The 18484-nt window shown below is 44.4% G+C and overlaps 1 protein-coding gene across 1 annotated transcript in view; it reads right to left on the reverse strand.

The window, feature by feature from the left end:
• Positions 1 to 18484, reverse strand: part of LOC122813760 (general transcriptional corepressor tupA-like) — a 339582-nt gene that overhangs the window by 56157 nt on the left and 264941 nt on the right. The window contains exon 10 of the mRNA XM_044086245.1: positions 14389 to 14478. Coding sequence (XP_043942180.1) covers positions 14389 to 14478 — 90 coding nt within the window. The remainder of the gene's footprint in view (positions 1 to 14388; positions 14479 to 18484) is intronic.

Raw genomic sequence — 18484 nt, forward strand, 5'->3', positions numbered from 1 at the left:
GAAGAGCCTCCTGACATAGGGGGTAGGATCTGGTTCCTCCTTGTTTGTTTATATACCATACCACTGACATATTGTCTGATTGGATTGCTATTGTCCCTAGAGGAAGAAAGTTGTGAAGTGCTTGCAATGCTAGTAGCACTGGTCTCATCTCTAGGACACTGATATGCAAGTAAGCCTTGTGTTCTTGCCATGTACCTTGGACTGTCCTGCCTAGATAATACCCCCCCCCCCCAATCTGGGAGGCATCCATGGTCACAGTAGCAACGGGTTGGCGAGGAATGAATGGTATCCCTTTTGTTAGTTGATTGGACTGTATCCACCAACAAAGGTTCTTTTTGCAAGATTCTGTTATCAAAATAGGATGAGACAGAAGCAATTGTTGAAGGGACCACTGGGAAAAGAGTAGCCATTGAAGAATTATCATATGAAGTCTGGCTAGAGGAACTAGAGTTATAGTAGAGGCCATGGTTCCTAGAAGTTTGAGCACTGTCTTCGCTTTGTCTTTGTGTCGGGGAAGTAGGCTGTATATATGTTGTCTTAGATTTTGTATTCTGTCTGCAGGAAGGTGAGTCATCATTGTGACTGTCTATTTCTGTGCCTATAAAAGTCACATACTGAGAGGGCAACAAGGCAGACTTTTCCCAATTTATAGTAATCCCTAGCTGAGTGCAGATTTGGATGGTTGAATCCCTGGCTTGTAGAAGTAGATGCCTGGTGGTGGCAGTCAGGAGCCAGTAGTCCAGGTACAGAAACACTTGGAATCTAAGACATCTCGAGTGAGCCGTTACTACCGCCATATATTTGGTGAACACCCTGGGGGCTGTGGTGAGACCAAAGGGCAGAGCATGAAATTGGTAATGACTGGCTTCTAGCTGGAAGTGTAAATGACTCCTTGATGCTCTGTCCGTTTTTATGTGGCAGCACGCATCTTGGAGGTCTATGGAGCACATCCAATTGTCTTTCCCTAACAGAGGGAGTACAGACTGCAGTGTTACCATTTGGAACTTGGACTTCTTCACCAATTCATTTAACTTGCTGAGATCCAGAATGGGCCTCCAGTCCCCTGTTCATTTTGGCACTAAAAAGAATCTGGAGTAAGTTCTGAATCCAATCTAGTCTGCAGGGACGATTTGGATGACTCTCTTTTGAAGCAACTTTTGGACTTCTACAGTTGCTTGATCCCTGTGATTGGGTGGAACATCTGGGATTTTCTTAGTGGGATGAGGTGGAAAAGAGAAAGGTATGGAGTATCCTCTGGAAATGATTCTTTGTACCCACTTGTCTTGGGTGATGATGTGCCAGGCTTCTGGATACAAAGATAAGCGACCCCCAACTGGCTCCAGAGAAGTGTAGTTGGGCCCCACTTCAGGAGCGCTGATAGGGACGTCCACGAAAGGAATCATGGCCACCCTGATTTTGCGGACCCTCCCTACCTCTAGGGTGACGTCTACCATTACTTCCTCCTCCTCTGCCTCTGAAGGAGGAATCACCTTGTGCATCCGTGAAAAATCTCTGAGATTTCTTGAACCACATGTTCCTGCCTCTCTGACCTTTAGGGTATGGTCTAGAAGGGACAGAAAAACATACTCCCACGGCAGAGAGAGTTTTCCTTTCCTGCTCGCACCTAGTGAGTGTATCTTTTACCTTTGGTCCAAACAGAGAGGAACCATCAAAGGGGGCATTGGTAAATGTAGATTTGAAGGGCTCCGCAAAGTTACATAAATGCATCCAGGAGTGTCTCCTAAGGGAAACTCCTGAACCCGCTGCACTGCTCGCTCCATCTGCTGCATAAGATATCAGCCTCATGGAGGAGTTAATGATGGAGTTTAAGGTAGACAACTGAGCAGTAAACTTCTCAGGGACTCCTTCAGCTAAAGTACCTTGGAGAGTATCTCCTAGCTCCTTTAGGAGATCTCTTTGAAGCCTAGTAAAATGGATGAGGTAATTCAGCGATCTGAGTGTAAACGCCGCTGAAGAGAAGATATGCTTCCCATATCAATCCATCATTCGAAACTCCTTGTTCGGTGAATAGAAAGTTGAGGAAGTTTCTGCTAGTTCCTTCTTTGTGGCTGCTGCCACCACCATGGCATTTACAGGTGCACCTTTAGTCAAAAACTCTTTCTCTTTGGGGGCTGACAGAAATTTGTTGGGCCTTCTGGGGACTGGTTCCATGACATCAGGAGTTTCCCACACCTTTCGACTGACTAAATCCAAGAGCTCATCGAAAGGTGGAGACACCCAAGAGGCTGGAGGTTGAGACCTGAAAGCCTTCAGGTACACTGACTCCTCATCAGAAGGGGTGATAGTGGGCCAGCCGCCTCTCTGTTTTAGGATCTCTACAATATCTACAAAGGAGATATCATCGGAGGACGACCTAGGGGACCCTTCTGACTCCTCAAAGTCAGTGTCAGAGATGATGGACTCATCAGGAGAGTCTACATGCTTCCTCTTGCAAGTTCTCTTCCGAGGAGGTGCCTCAGAAGGGTGTTCTGGGGAGGTCTCAAGACTGGGGGCCAACCAATGGGGGCTCCTGAGGCTGCGGGTCTCTGCTGTCAAGAGAGAAAAATGGTGTTGAGACAGAGGTTGGAGCTTGAGGGGGAAGAATATTGGTACCCTTGTGTGGAGCTGAAGACCTAGACAGCACGCTCCTCATCATCTCGAAGGCAGATCTCTCTGGCTCCGAGGACACCCCCGGTTCCGAGGAAGCAGAAGTAGACCTCGGCTTCAAACCGACCAGCTCCAAGGCAGATGTAGGATCCAAGCTCAACCTAGCTGATGCACCGAGAGGTGAGATCCACTAGAAACCACAGGAAGTTCGGGTCCAAGCATCCCTGCCGGGGCCAACTGGTGAGCTTCGGGTCCTAGACACCAAGGAAGGCACTGAAGGTGTCGGAGTGGAACTCGGCTCCGAGACAGACAAGAGAGGTGCTGGAACCAAAGGTTCCACAACAAGTGGCACCGATAGCTTTGGCTCAGAAGGACCAACATGGCTCGGAGGAAGAACAATAGCAGAGAGAATGGCCTTAGATGGCTCCGGAACCATCTGGGTCGGAGCCGTCAACAAATTGGCTAGCACCGACGACTTCTAAGCACTACTCTCTCTACAACCTCTTCAGAAAGACTCTTGGAGGATCTGGAAGACAAGGTAGGTGATCTAGATCTTTGCAAAATCGGAGATCTGAGAGTCGGGGAGACCAGTAATAATACTCTAGACCAGCTCCGAGGTAAATGTTCAGTAGTCGGCTCCGAAAAACTTGGGGCCGATATTGGAGTGTCAGTGTCGATAACCTCAACTGGCTCCAAGGACAATGGAGCCAAAGAGATAGAAGGTTTGTCCAATTTTGAAATTTTTTGTGGAGGTCCAGATAAAATGTCAGTGTGGGAGAATGCCTTTTGGCCGACTTGACGCTCTCTTTTTTAGAAAAGGGAGACCTGGAATGCGATGATGAAGAGCTGGCTAAATCCTCCTCAAAGGAAGGCTTAAGGAGAACTTTCAGGATCAGTTTGTTCTTCCTTTCCTGGAGAACCCGAGAAGTGAAGGAGTGACAAAAAGAACATGTCTCCTGAAGATGTATGGCACCTAGGCGGTAAACACAATTACTATGTCCATCAGTCACTTCATAAAACCCGAAGGTTTATGATTCTTAGACTCCTTAGACATATTGTTGCAAACACACACACAGGAGGGAAAAGCAGGAAGAGAGGACAAGGTCCTCTAACTTAAAAGGGCCTAGCCCTGCAAGAAGCACTGCACACAAGGAAAAAATAACAGAGGACTAGGTCCTCTAACTTAAACGGGCCTAGCCCTGCTGAGGAAACAACACACCAGAGAAAGGTAAATACAGGACTAGGTCCTCTAACTTAAACAGACCTAGCTGTAAACAGAGGAGAAGCTACATCAAGAATTTGCTACAACAATTGCAATAATTCAACAACACGCTAACTGATAAGAAATAATAAAAGAACACTGCACACAACTATTAATTGTATACTACTATCGTAGTAAAAAAACACAAGATTAGGAAAAAGTCCTAACCCAAACATGGACCTGTGCTAAGATATATATAAAATAGCAAAAACTAGCACACCAACAGAAGGTATAGCACTGAGAGAGAAAAAAAGGCCTGTGGAAGTGACGGCCAACAGGTTTTCAACAACTTCGCAAAATTTTCAAAAAACACACTACTAATTAACTATCTATAATAACAACGATTAAGCTATTTATACTAAACTACTACTAATATCAAAAAATGATCACTACAACAAGAATAATGAAGAAAAATCCAACTTAGCCACGGCCATGAAAGAGAGCACTTCTGAACTCATAGATGCGGCAAACGAGATCTGGGGATTCTTACTAGTGCACTATGGGATACCTACCTTGCCACGAGCCAACTGAGAGACTTCGAGCTTTGTAATCGGCCGAGTCGGAGCTGAGGATCGGCTCTGAACCCATATGTAAGAATGAAGGCAAAGTAGTTCTACAGAACATCCATAATTCCATGTTGTCTTCTTCCGTCCATCTCAATCTGTGGGTTATCAGATCTGATTCAGATCCGATGCCAGCCTTTTCAGAATCTTCAGTTCAAGAGCTCCACCTCTTCTACCCATAATACCATACCCTAACATCCTCTACTCAGACCAAGATTGACACATGACAACTCTATGCAATGTAACAACTCATAATCAGAAAGATTAATATGAAAACAGGCAAGAGACAGCAGTTCAAATGCACTCTCCTAAGCTAGCTTTTAGGCCACACTGCAATGGTGGCAATTTGGAGGGAGGGAGGAATAGTTAAGGCAGAGAGAAGAAGACAACATGGATCTATTGTTATGGTGAGTACATAGTTTTTGCATCCAATGTTGTCTTTCCATCTGATCTCGACCTCTGGGGCAGAGTTCCCAGCCAGGAAAAGCCCCAGGGAGGCCCTAGGAGAAGGCAATCCATAATACAGGGGAAACAAAAGTGCCACTAGATCTATACTGAACATCCACTTTGCAAAGGGATACCAAAGTATAAATATTAGACTAAGTAGCCACTGTAAAAATATCACAAATCGAAGCCTGCGAGAAAAAAAGTGGTTGATATAGCTCCTGTTCTTGTGGAATGATCTATAGGTTTCACAGGTAAAGACATTCCTTTCAAAGAGTACGCAAAAGAATACAATCAGACAGCCATCTTTATAGGGTCACTTTGGAAACATGCTTACCAAGGTTTGTCTTTGAAAAGGATACAAAAAAGTTGGTCAGATTTCTGAAACATTTAGTTCTGTCCAAACAGAATCTTTGTTGTTTATGTACATCCAAACAATGAAGCAAATATTCACCCTTTTTACTAAAACTTGGAAAGAACTCTGGCAAGTGAATCCCCAATTTAAATTAGATGCTGAACTGATCTTGGGCAAAAAGGAGAGATTGGTCCATTAGGTAAAGCTATCCTTATGAAAAATCAAGTAAGAGGAAACAGTGGGCAATTCTTGAAGTCTGAATTCTCTTCCTGCTGATGTTACAGCCATCAAAAAGAAAGTTTTCCATGACAACAATTTTAGGGGTACTGTGGCTGAAGGTTCAAAGGGAGGTCTGCTTAGAACTTTCAGTAGTAGACTAAGGTCCCGATGAGGCACCAGGTCTCTGGCACGTGGACATAATAAGAACATACCATCAAGAAGACCTCTGAAAGCTTAACAGCCACCATGGGTTATCCATGAAAGCATGAAAGTCAGAAATGGCAGCCATCTGTACCTTTATGGTAGGACAACTAAGACCAACCTGAAAAAGACCAGCTAAGAAGTCCAGAATGGCATCTAATGTTGTGTAAAAGGATCTCAGCTCTTGCAAGAAGCCCAAATAGAAAATCATTTCCATTTACTAGCATAAACCTTCTTGGCAGAAGGCTTTTGAGAGGATAATAGGATCTGAACAATTCTCTCAGAGTTTGGCACTCCTGTCCATCATCAGAATTGGAGAGACCATGTGATTAGCTTGACATGGTAAAGGTTCAGGAGGGGTAATTTGGCAGGATGAGAAATCAGACCCAGAATCAGGTCTAGGCCCCAGGGCAGGGGAATCAAAAGGAAGAGGAATCAAATTTGATGGGGGCAGAATGGGGCAATAGGATGACAGTCACTCTACAATGAGCTGCCTTCTGAAGAAACTTGATTATCAAATGTATCAGGAGATAGGGGTACAGAAGGCTTAGAGGTCAAAAAAGCAGGAGAGCATCTCTGGGTGACTGTCCCTTTAGAGGGATCAGGGCATGAAAGCTGCTGTACTTCGTGTTAGACGGGTAAGCAAATAGGTCACAGTAGGAAAAAACTCAGTGGCTTAAACTCTGCTTTCAGGTTCAGGGACCACTCACGATTCAGAAGAATATTCCTGTTCAAACTCCCCAGTCAGATGTTGGATTTCCCTGGGATGTATGTTGCAATCAGAAACTGCTGAGAGGACATCACCTACTGCTAAACCCTCATGGCCACTCAACACAGGAGATAAGATCAAGTTTCTCCTTGGTTGTTCATATACCATACTACCCACTTGTTATCTATCTGGATGGCAATGAACTCTTGGACAGAAGGCCCTGAAAGGCCTGCAAAATGAGAAGGACCACTTTTATCTCCAAGATACCGATGTGAAGACTGGTCCTGAAAAGTATCCAGGTCCCTTGGACTGTCTTCCCTTCAAACAGCCCCCCCCCCCCCCCCCCCCCACGAAGGGAAGTGTTCATAGTCACTGCTGCCTGGGGATAGGGGAGAAAAAGAAGTTATGTCTTACCATAACATTCCATCTGTATTGTTGATCCTCGTTCAGTCATTACGCATGGGTATCGGTTCCGACCTCGGAACCGAGCCGGCCATTTTCCAAGCTCACGTCAGCTTCAAACTCTCGAGCTAAACTCTTACCCACAATCCCCCATGAGCTTCAGGCTGTTCAAGTTGGAATGAATCAGGTTCTGTGGATGTGAGATCAACTCTGGGGATGGATGGAGAATCCATGGTCGATCTAGTAGGTGAGGCCAAAGGAAGGGGAACCAAATCTGTCGAGGCCAATATGGTGCTATGAGGATCACCCTGCTCTTCAACTGACTGACTTTCTTCAGAAACTGGGGAATGAGGGGAAAGGGTGTAAATGCATAAAGAAGACCCGAGGGCCAATCGTGGACTGGAGCGTCCCTGGGTGACTGTCCCGGAGGGGTAATCAGGGCGAAGTAATTGCTGCATTTATAGTTGGTCAGGGATGCAAAGAGGTCGCAGCAAGGATGGCCCCAGCGGTGGAAGATCTCCGCCGCTATCAAGGGATTCAGGGTCTACTCGTGAGGTTGAAGAATGCACCTGCTGAGTCTGTCTGCAATCACGTTGGAACTCCTGGGAATGTGCGTTGCTAGAAGAAAATGGTTGGTAGCCATCGCCCATTGCTGGGGTGATTTGGTTCCACCTTGCTTGTTGATGTACCAGACCACCGCCATGTTGTCTGATTGAATCGCAATTGTCCCAGACGGCAGCAGGGGATGGAATGCTTGCAATGCCAGAAGCACTGCCCTCAGCTCTAAAACGTTTATATGCAGATGGGCCTCCAGTTCGGACCAAGTGCCTTGGACTGTCTATCCCTGACATAGCCCCCCCACCCCACCCCATCAGGGAGGCGTCCGTGGTCACTGTGGCCTTGGGTTGCTGGGGGGAGAATGGGCGAGACCATTGTGACAGATTGTGTGTCATCCACCAATTTAAATCCTGTTTGCACCTGTGGGTTACTCGAATCATGGCTGAAAGAGGATGCTGAATAGGATACCATTGGGTAAGCAGTAGCCATTGTAAAAGCCTCATGTGAAACCTGGCCAGGGGAACAATGGTGATGGAGGCTGCCATGGAACCCAACAGCTGTAGAACTGAGTGAGCTGTGGATTTCTCCCTTGAAAGGATTGGAATCAGTTGTTGCTTTATCCTTAGAATTCTGTGCTCTGGAATAGCAGCTCTGCAGTTCTTTGTGTCCAAGATAACCCCTATGAATTCTGTTGACTGAAATGGGGTGAGATTGGATTTTTGCCAGTTTATGGTTATGCCTAGCCTTTGAGCAGCGAGGAGAGAGTATGCCAGGGCTTTTTCCCGTAGATGTCTGGTGGAGGTGGAAATGAACCAGTCGTCGAGGTATGGAAACACCTGGAATCCTTGAAGTTGCAAGTGAGCTGTGACAACTGCCATGCACTTTGTGAACACTCTGGTGGCTGCAGAAAGTCCGAAGGGCAGTACTCTGAACTGGTAGTGACTGGCTCCTGCATGGAAGCGCAGAAATCTTCTTGATGGCCTGTCCACCTTTATGTGGTAGTACGCATCTTGAAGATCTATCGAGCACATCCAATCGTCTTTTTCTAAAAGCGGGAGGATAGACTGTATTGTGACCATCTGGAATTTTTGTACTCTCATAAACTTGCTCAATACACTGAGATCCAAAATTGGTCTCCAGTCCCCGGTTTTCTTTGGCACCAAAAATAGTCTTGAGTAGAATTCGGATCCTATCAGGTCTGGAGGGACTATTTGGATGACTCTTTTTCTTAGCAGCTTTTCTATCTCTAGTGCTGCTTCTTCCCTTTGACTGGGTGGAATGTCAGGAAGGTTTTTTGAAGGGACAGGACAAAGATTGAAGGGGATATGATAACCTCTGGTTATAATCCTTTGTACCCAAGAATCGGTGGTGATGGTTAGCCAGGCAGAAGGGTACAAGGAGAAACATCCCCATCTACCTCCAGAGGAAAGGAGTTGGGCCGCTCTTCAGGAGCACTGGTAGGATTGGCCAGGGAAAGAATCCCTGGAACCCTGGTTATGCAGACCCCCTCTGCCCCGAAAGGAGCGTCTTCCCTGTGAGTTTCCCCCCTCTGCCTCTAGGGGAGAACTCGGCCTGTGTGTCATGGAAAGGACTCTGGGATTTCTTGAACCATATCTTCCCACTCTTTTGGTTTCGGGAGAAAGCACGTTGAGGGGAAGAATAACGGACACCTACAGCAGAAAGGGTCTTACCGTCCTCTTCACATCTGGCTGGTGTGCTTTTAACTTTGGGTCCAAACAACGAGGAGGCCTCTATGGGAGTGTTAAGAAAGGAAGCCTTAAAGGGTTCCGTGAAATTGCACAAGCGCATCCAGGCATGTTGTCTCAAGACCGCAGCTGAACCCGCTGCTCTAGCTGCTCCTTCTGATGCGTGAGATATCAGTCGCATAGAGGAGTTAGATATTGACTCATTGGTGGCAAGCTGAGAGGCCACTTTGTCATGGACCTCATCAGACATGGCACCAGCCAAGGTTTCAGAGACCTCAGTAATCAGATCCCATTGAAGCCTGATAAAGTGTGCCATATAATTCAGGGACCTGATAGTAAAGGTCGCTGATGCAAAGGTGCATTTCCCTATCCTCTCCAGGGCCTGGGACTCTTTGTTAGGCTGATGGACAGTCTGGCTTTCTTCTTCTGCCAGATCCTTTTTTGTTGCAGTCGCCACCACCAAAGCATCTACATGAAGACCTCTGACCAATGGGGATCCATAGCAGGAGGGGACAAAATATTATCTGGCCTCCGGGGAATAGCTTTGATGGTGTCAGGAGCCTTCCAAGCATGCTGCATGATAAGCCGGACAAGTTCATCGGCAGGTGGAGTAACCCAGGAGGTAGGGGGCCGGGCACGAAAGGCCTTCAGGAACACAGATTCCTCAGAGGTTGGATTAGAGGACTGCCAGTCACCTCTCTGTTTCAGGATTTCGAGGATATCACCAAAGGATACCTCAGGGGGTGACCGAGGGGATCCTTCCCACTCATCAAAATCTGTGTCTTCAGTGAGGGACTCCTCTGTAGAGTCCATGTGCTTCCTCTTACATGAACTTTTCCGGTGGACTTCCTCAGTGGGAGAAGTTGGGGAAGACAGTGGAAAAAGGGGTTTCCTGTGGGAATATGTCCTCCTTGCACCCGGTGTCCACTCAGTGCGACTTGTGAAACCAGTGTACCAGAGGAGGGTAGAGGGATAGACAGTCCAGTATTGCCAGCAGCAGCGAAAGCCTTCTCCATCACTTGGAAGGCTGGTCCACCTGAAGAGGAGTGAATGCCTAGGACAGGGGTCAGCCATCCCCTAAGTGGCTCAGCCTGCCGACCCGGAGACCCTGGATGGCTGTGGAGCAGCAAACTATGCGTGTCACAACTGACATCCTGGGTCGTAGCAAAACTTTCCTGCCACGAAGGCAACTGCAGTTCCTTAGTGAGATCCATAAACGGAACTGCAGAAGGGGAAGACTATGCTATATCCATGGACTTCAAAGGCAATGAAGGAGGAGAATAAGAAGGGGTCTTTGGAGACAAGTGATCACCTCCCAAAGAAGGAAAGTTCCTGGGGGGTGGGATGCCTCTGGCCAAAAGCACCTGATCCACAAGACGAAACACATCGTGTTAGGAAAGGCTTCTAGTGGACCTCACGGAGACTGAGGGAGAAACAGGCCTGTCCACAGAAGAGGCAAATTCGGTGGCCATCTCACCAGTCCACACCGAGAACAACGGTGCAGAGAGAGACTGGGCTACAGGTGTCTGCACCAAAGAAGTCATCGGTGCAGAGATGATGGTCTGCACTGACACAGGAATTGGTGCTGAAGTGGTTGTCGGTACAGAAGCTGGAACTGACAAAACTGGAGTCAACAATAAAGGCGTCTGTTTCGAGGAAGATCTCTGAGCCGACATGGTCAAGGTCTGCGCCAACTGAACAGTCGGTGCCGATAGAGTGGTAATAGTCTGAACTGAGGAGCCCCTCGGTGCTGATATAGTGAAGGCTGCAGGAGAAAACGGAGCTGAGATCACTAATGGAGCAGAAGGCCTCGGTGCCGAAGGTCTAGGCACCGAAAGCACTGGGGCTGACTGAGTGAGCTCCGGAGCCAAAACTTTAGCCTTTTTAGGTTTTGGTTGGTGGGAGTCCCCAGCCGGGGACGAAAGCAAAGATTTAGCCTTGGTAGGAACATCCAAGATTTTCTTATGGGCTCTAGGAGGAGTTGAGGCCTCTGACCCAGAAATTGCCTCTGAAAAGGGAGATTTAAGAAGTCCCTTCAGTAACAGCTTGTTTTTCCTTTCCAACAAGGTTCTATTCGAAAAGTCCTCACAAATAGCACAGGGCGGGTCAACAGACAAGTGGGACGCCCCCAAACAATAAACGCACAAAGAGTGTGCATCAGAAGTAGGTAGTGTCCACAATCAAAACACCGCTTAAACCCCGGACTACCTTTCTTATCTGCCATGACAGCAAATTAATTAATAGAAATAGGTACCAGCAATGGTACAAAAGAATAGCCGAAGGTATGAAAAAAAAAAGGGGAGGATTACCAACGATGGTAAGAGAGAATACCTCGCGGTAAAAGGGTAAAGAAAAGAGCAGAGAAACCTGAAGAAAATATGTACGCTAGATGCGATAGGGTAAGAGACAATGAAATATAAACTTTCCTTACAGAAAAGTAATCTGAAAGACTATTAAACAACAAATAACTGTACTTAGCTCAAAAGAAGTAGCTTGACATGACCGAATGGCAACGCGGCAAACGAAATCTGAAGTAACAGAGACAGGGGGATTGTGGGTAAGAGTTTAGCTCGAGAGTTTGAAGCTGACGCGAGCTTGGAAAATGGCCGGCTCGGTTCCGAGGTCGGAACCAATACCCATGCGTAAGGAATGAATGAGGATTAACAATATCAGATCAAAAGTTTGATCTGCAGTGACCAATGGAGATTCCATCTACCACCAAATGTGGATGACAAACATTTGTTAGACCCACTGGACAGTCCACAGGATGTGTTAGATAGGACCACTACACCTCTAGAGTCCACTGTAGCACTCTCATGTGGAACCTTGAAAAGGATACCAGACACATAGACCTGGCTATGTGTCCAAGGAGATGAACCACTGAAGTAGCTGAAGGTTTGTGAACCTACAGGACATGAGAAGCTTGTAGACAAACAAAATTCAGTCTTGATAATGGCAGTTTGGCTGTCTACATGACTATATCCAAATGGCAACTGATAAGTTCTGGCACTTGAACCAGTTCTATGCTGGATGTTTTGTAATGCATTATTATGCTTAAGGACAAACACAGCTGGAGCAAGGAATCTCGGGCCTTGATTAGGTATCCAAGTGGTGGAAGACCCACAAACGCTGCAGTATGAGTCAGGCTGCCACTACTGCCAAGAACACATGAAGAGTTGCAGTGAGGTCAAAGAGCACAGCCCAAAATCAGTAATGAATGGCCTCTAAACAAAAGCACAGAAACTTTCTGGAATGCCTTACTATATTTATGTGATAGAAGGCATCCTTGAGGTCCACCAAGCGCATCCAGCTGTCCTTCCTCAGGAGAGGCAGAATGTACAGCACTGTGACCATATGTAATTCGTTTGATAAATTAGTCCAGCTTGCTGAGATCCAGAATGGATCTGAGATTCTTGTTTTTCTTTGGTACTAACTACAATCTGAAATAGACACCAGATCCTTGTTGGTCTTGTAGTACCTCTTGCATGACTTGGTTGATGAGCAGTTTCTGAATTTCTACTGCTGTGTTGTTTAGCCAGTGAGGTGGTAAGGCTGGAAAACATTTTTGGGAATCTTTAGGAGTGAACGAAAAGGGAATTATAGAACATCTAGACATGATTCTCAACATCCATACATCTGAACTGATGGCTTTATAAGATTTTGGGTGGAGAAGAAGGTGACCACCGACTGCCTCCAGAGTGTGGTAGTCGGGCAACCCTTTAGGACCTCCTGGAGAAAGTCCCATGGAAGCCCTTATTCTGTGGGCTACCCCACCTCATGGCTGGCATCCATTATGGTCCCTCCCTCCCCCTCCATGGGGGAACCATCTATAAGAATGTTAAACAGAAATACAATCTAACTTATCTACTTAACTAGGAAAAAACACAATAAATAGTCTTACCTGCTAATATCAATCAACTCAAGAGTATTAAAGGTTATTAACAACAGTTGGTAACTACAATTAATTACAAACAGTGAGACTAGTGTCTTAAGAAAAACAGTAATAAAAGTGAGAATGTCAACACCACATACATTATCTAACAGGAAAAAACTACAAACCTATCTAAAAACCTACAGCTACCAAAGGCTACACCTAACAATCCTAACACTGAGAAATTATACATATGGTAGAGAAATGAATCACAAAACTAGCCAAAAATCTATCCAAAAAAGGAAACAAGTTGGTGGAGCTCTTGACCATGAGCCAAACATGATGGTGGCAAACAAGATCTGAGGAGACCTTGTTAGATTTGGGTATTATGGGTATAGGATGCAGAGCTCTTGGACTGAAGATTCTGAAAGGGGTAGCCTGTAACCGATAGGTTAAGACCAGATGGAAAAGACAACTGCACTTGTTTCACACACTAGCAAGGTAATTTTCAAGATCCTGCAAGCTAGCCTTCAGTAGCAAATGGACAGAGAACTGCTGGGTGCACAATTTGTTTTAGAAAGAGCAGAGATACCAGAAATCAAACTGCCAAGATATACTGAATAATGGAGAAAAAATGAGCTCCACAGAATATTTAATTATGCTTTTTTGTCTACTCTAAAGCCTTTGACAGTGTGGACCATATCAAACTTTGACAACACGTAGAGAAATGAAGATACTGGGTTACCTTATTTTCCTTCTGAAGAATCCATATGCAAACATGAAGTAACAGAAACAAATATAAAATAACTCACTGGTTCAAGACTGGGAAATGATTAAGGCAAAGCTGTATAATGTCACCATTCTCATTTACTTTATACGGTGAATCTATCATACACAATGCTGGGTTAGATTAATCATATGCTGGAATCAAAACTGCTGGAAGAAATACTTAGAATCTCAGATATGCTGATGATACTGCTCTAATTGTTGAAAGTAAGTAAGGAAGAGTTGAACAGCTTGTTGATAAAGCTGTTAAACAGAAAGTGCAAAAGCTGATTTGTTGCTCACCACAGAGCTATGACAAATCTGGATAATATTTTGAAGAGCAAAGACAATCTTCTGCCTGCTACCCTTACTTGGTGGAGAAAAATGACATATGAAATATTCCTGTAAATTGATGATGCTAACTTAATCTGGCTTAGACCCATGGTTATGAACATTTCCACCAATTTAACTGTGTACCCACTCACTAATATTAACACAATAATGCTGCAGAGCTCCTTGCTAGATTCTGTCTTCACCCATTTCTTTTCATGTTTATAGTGCCAGCTGCATTAATCACCGATTTCCCTAAAACTACTTTCTGGGTTATGCTGCTATTTGATTCTGAAGAACACTTTTTACTGCTGAGTACAATCTGTTTATCTGGGCAGCAAAATACTAGGCCTTAAACAATATGCTGCTGCCATTTAAAAAAAGGCCATTCACTCACCATCAGGGAATGCTTATCAATAAGTCGAAACATGTTGAAGCGTGTTCCTCCTACAGCTATGTAATCTCCAACCCAGCGGCAACTGTAAATCTGAAAACATAAAGGAAATGTTCAGGACATTAAGCATTAACACTTAACAATGGTGTAGATCATAAAGGAATAGTTTCTACATATAAAATATGCGCATGAAGATATGTCAAGCTGGAAAAGCAATTCTCTTTTCAGTTTTAATTACTCGGACAACACAATACAACCTGAAACAGGCTTAATCTGCACACACAAAACAGGCCATGTCAAACCAGTGTAAAGAGAACTGAACTATATTCAAGATTCATACTTTATTCTCTTGAGGCAAAGACTGGGCAATGGACCCCAGATAATATCACACTGCAGGACTATATTTGTATTTTATTAAGCCTAGCCTCTAGCTCCTCTTCCCTCTATCTCACACTGTGCAGTCATATCAATGTAAAAAATTAATGCAGGTTTCCATCCATACTCCTCACTACAGCAATCTCCACACTACCAGTGCTGGCTAGCCTGCCTTAGGCATAGGCCAACTAGGCGGTCACCTAGGGCGCTGCTCTTGCAGTGGAGCTTTTCCAGCATTTATTTAATGTAGGTAGACCAGGATGGGGGCACTGGGGGGAGTGGTGGGGGGCACTGTGGAGCCCTTTTGCCTAGGGCACCAGTTGACCTAAGGCCGCACCTGAGTGCTGCAACACCACTGGGCTTTACTAGGATCTAACAGGAAACACAAACATTTGCCCACGCATAACTAAATGTACCACAATAGTAGGTGTTCATATCATTACTTCTGCAGCAGCCTAAGCTATATGTGTTCCTTCATAGGATATAACAGCTGGCCAGCTTCCAAAGCTTCAGGGTGCATTCTACGCACCCAAACCATTAGTCAGCTGGAGCTCAGAAAAATAAAAAGACAAGTTTCGGCACCAAACCCTTCAGAGCTTTCATGCCAACTGAGAGAGGGAGACTCAGCCCTGCCAGGACACTCTTAGGAATGAAAAATACATCTCAACACCCTGGCATATAAAACACATAAAAAAACAAGAGGGTTTTTTCTTTCTGTATGATGATCTGTTGAACAGCACTGTTAGCTCGCTGTCTTCTGGTAACCAGAAGTAAGCCCCCCCAAGCCGATGTAGAACCCTACAACTAAACTGTTGACTGTGCAGCAACACCCATAGTAGCTTTATGAAGAAAAACGGTAGAAAATAGTACCTTTAAGCTAAGTCCTGACTGTGACTTTGGAGGTCTTGTCTTTGAATAAGGCAGAATACCAAAACTCAAACAATGCAACAGGTTTGAACAAAGCTGAATCCATGACGTCTGTAATAGTTATTTTAACGGAGGAAAGAGACATGAAGAATACACTACAAATGTGCAAGGAAAAAAATTATTTAAACTTTCAGATGTCATCCACTCTTAATGCCCAGTCAGACATCCTACAATAGTCAGGCGAAGACGAGGCAGAGCTGAGAGTCTGCAAGGAAGCCTTAGAAGCAAGGCATGACCATATGGAGTTAAGACTCATAAAATCTGAGGATAGAACTCGTAGAAGGAATATTAGGTTAACTGAAGTTTCCAAACAGCTCGAGGGGAGGAACTGCCCTGAATTTGTCCATGAAATGATCGCTAAGTGGACTGGATTTCCACTATCTGACATTTTAATTGAGGGGGCACTTCATTCACCCAGGAAGCTGCTATGGGATGATCCAGTAAGACCATGATACATTATAGATATTTGCACTCAAGTAAAAAAATCCTTATATTGTTGTGGAAACCAGGGAACAAACTTTATTAGGCAGAAAGGAGAATGTCTGCTGTGTATGGCTATTCACTTTCCACTAGAATATGGTGAACTAGGTTTGTACCAGTTATGAAGTTGTGCAGCTTATTAAACATTAGGTACAGACTTTTATATCTTGCTTCACTAAAAATATGCAATGTCTCCAGGCATGACGAAAATGTTCACAGACCCAGCAGAAGTGAGAAAGGAGTTGTTAAGAAAAACAATCATCAAATTAAGCAAGTAATCAAACTGAGTAAATGGTGGATGGCCAGGAGGAAAATACATCACTGAATTGGCAAGACAGAGACACACACATCATTATAGGGGAAAAGATGGTATTTTCCCCTTGTTTAAACACCAATCTGTTTTAAGAGCCAGGGTACTTTCTGTAACTGATTCTGACATAAGAGGAAAAGAAGCTTAAAATACCTGAACTTTTTAAAGGGACTTTACATTTAGTATTAAATAGATGGGATTATGGCTAGCGGAGGGGGGGGGGGTTGCCTGCCAAGGAAAATGTCACAAATTGTATTAATTCCCACTGTGGTTAAAACTGTTACACCAGATACCAAAACTAATCATGAGGCAGAGTTGAGAAGACCTATAAAATGTTTCCACTGCACATATTACACTGCTCTCATTGTTCTAGATGCAGAGACATGCTGGGAACTTTGTCAGATAGGAACCTATGCTCCCTCCTTGGAAACTCTGCAAATATTGTACATAGTTTATTTATCATTTATTTTATTAATTTAACATTTGTTGACCAGGAAAGTCCGACTAGGACATAGCCTATTTTCAGCGGACACCCGGGGAGAAATGCTCCAGGTGCATGTCTTTGGAATGTGGGAGGAAACCCACACAAACACAGGGAGGATATGAAGACTCTGCACAGAAGCACCCCAGACAAGAATCAAACCAGAGAACCTCTTGCTGTGAGGTGACAACGTCAACCGCTGCACCACTGCACTGCCCATTAATATATCTGTTTTTGGTCACTTGTTTACTGTTTTCATTTGTTATAATAGGTATAAACATTTACAGACTACAGAACATCTTTAATTGTTTTTAGCTATGTTGACTACTACATTTGAAGCTGATGACATGAGGTTTTTCCCTAATACAAAGCCGACTTGGGCAGGGTAATTTTTTGATGAGATCAGAGTTCAATTCCTTGAGAGAGGGATAACCATAATATTTAATGGCAACTCGGATAGGTGACTTGAGCTGGTCTCTCCTTTCTTGGAATGCAAATGGGTTTAGGAACCCCAGTAAAAGGCCGAGAATTTTTACTTTCATTAAGGAAGGAAAATTTCTACCTTGATTAGGAAATATAATCCTGAGGTGTTGGCTCTGCAGGAAACACATCTAGACAAAACAGAGCATTTGAAACTTCAGAGGGGATGTTATGTATAAGACGAACAAGTAGCCAAGCTTGGAGGGTGAAGAATGGGAATTGTTTTCCTACTCTCTAGAAGACTTAACTGTTACTGAATCACAAATTAGTAATAGGATGGGTAGGTTTGCAGCCATTAAAGGCTGTAAAGATACATAACTGCTTACTTTGGTTTCATTGCATTTACCACCAGGAATAAGTGTAGGTGAGATGAAGGCAATTTTGTCTACCATTATAGCTTTTGCAGAAGATATTATACTGATCATGGGAGACTGGAATATAGTATGCTGATTGACTAAGGTATCAGGTGGCCTCAGGCAAACTTATTAAACAGGTCAAGTTAAATACTTAAAATGTTTTCTTTTTTTTTTTTTTTTAAACAAATGGGTCTAGTAGATGCCTGCCAACATGATGCAGGGTTTACTTACTTTTCAGGATGACACCAACAATGTTCAAGGACACTCAATGATTATTATTATGGAGAAACACTCCATTCATCCATCCACAACCCCTTTTCCCATTTCTGATCATGGAGTTGGGGTGTCGCTTCAATGCTGACAATCATCTAGAGCCAAGGTTTACATGGCCAAGTGGCTAGCCCTGCCACTGTAATTCTTCCACACCACACACTTGCATACTTACTCACACCTATGGCCAATTTAGAGTGGTCAATCCACGTACTGCATGTCTTTAGAATGTGGCAAGAAACCCATGTGAACACAGAGAAGATGTGCAGACTCTGCACAGAAGGCAGCCCAGGTGATTAAGGAGAAACAACATTTGTTAAAATAATTATATGTAGAAGCCAGAACTTTCTTGGACCATGCTTTAATGCATTTATAAAAGTGTTTTTGGAAAGGCCCAACTATGTGGATAAGCACTGGAGA

The sequence above is a fragment of the Protopterus annectens genome, chromosome 10.part0, assembly GCF_019279795.1.
Source record: "Protopterus annectens isolate FY-2018-M chromosome 10.part0, PAN1.0, whole genome shotgun sequence".
In the NCBI taxonomy this organism is placed as follows: domain Eukaryota; kingdom Metazoa; phylum Chordata; order Ceratodontiformes; family Protopteridae; genus Protopterus; species Protopterus annectens.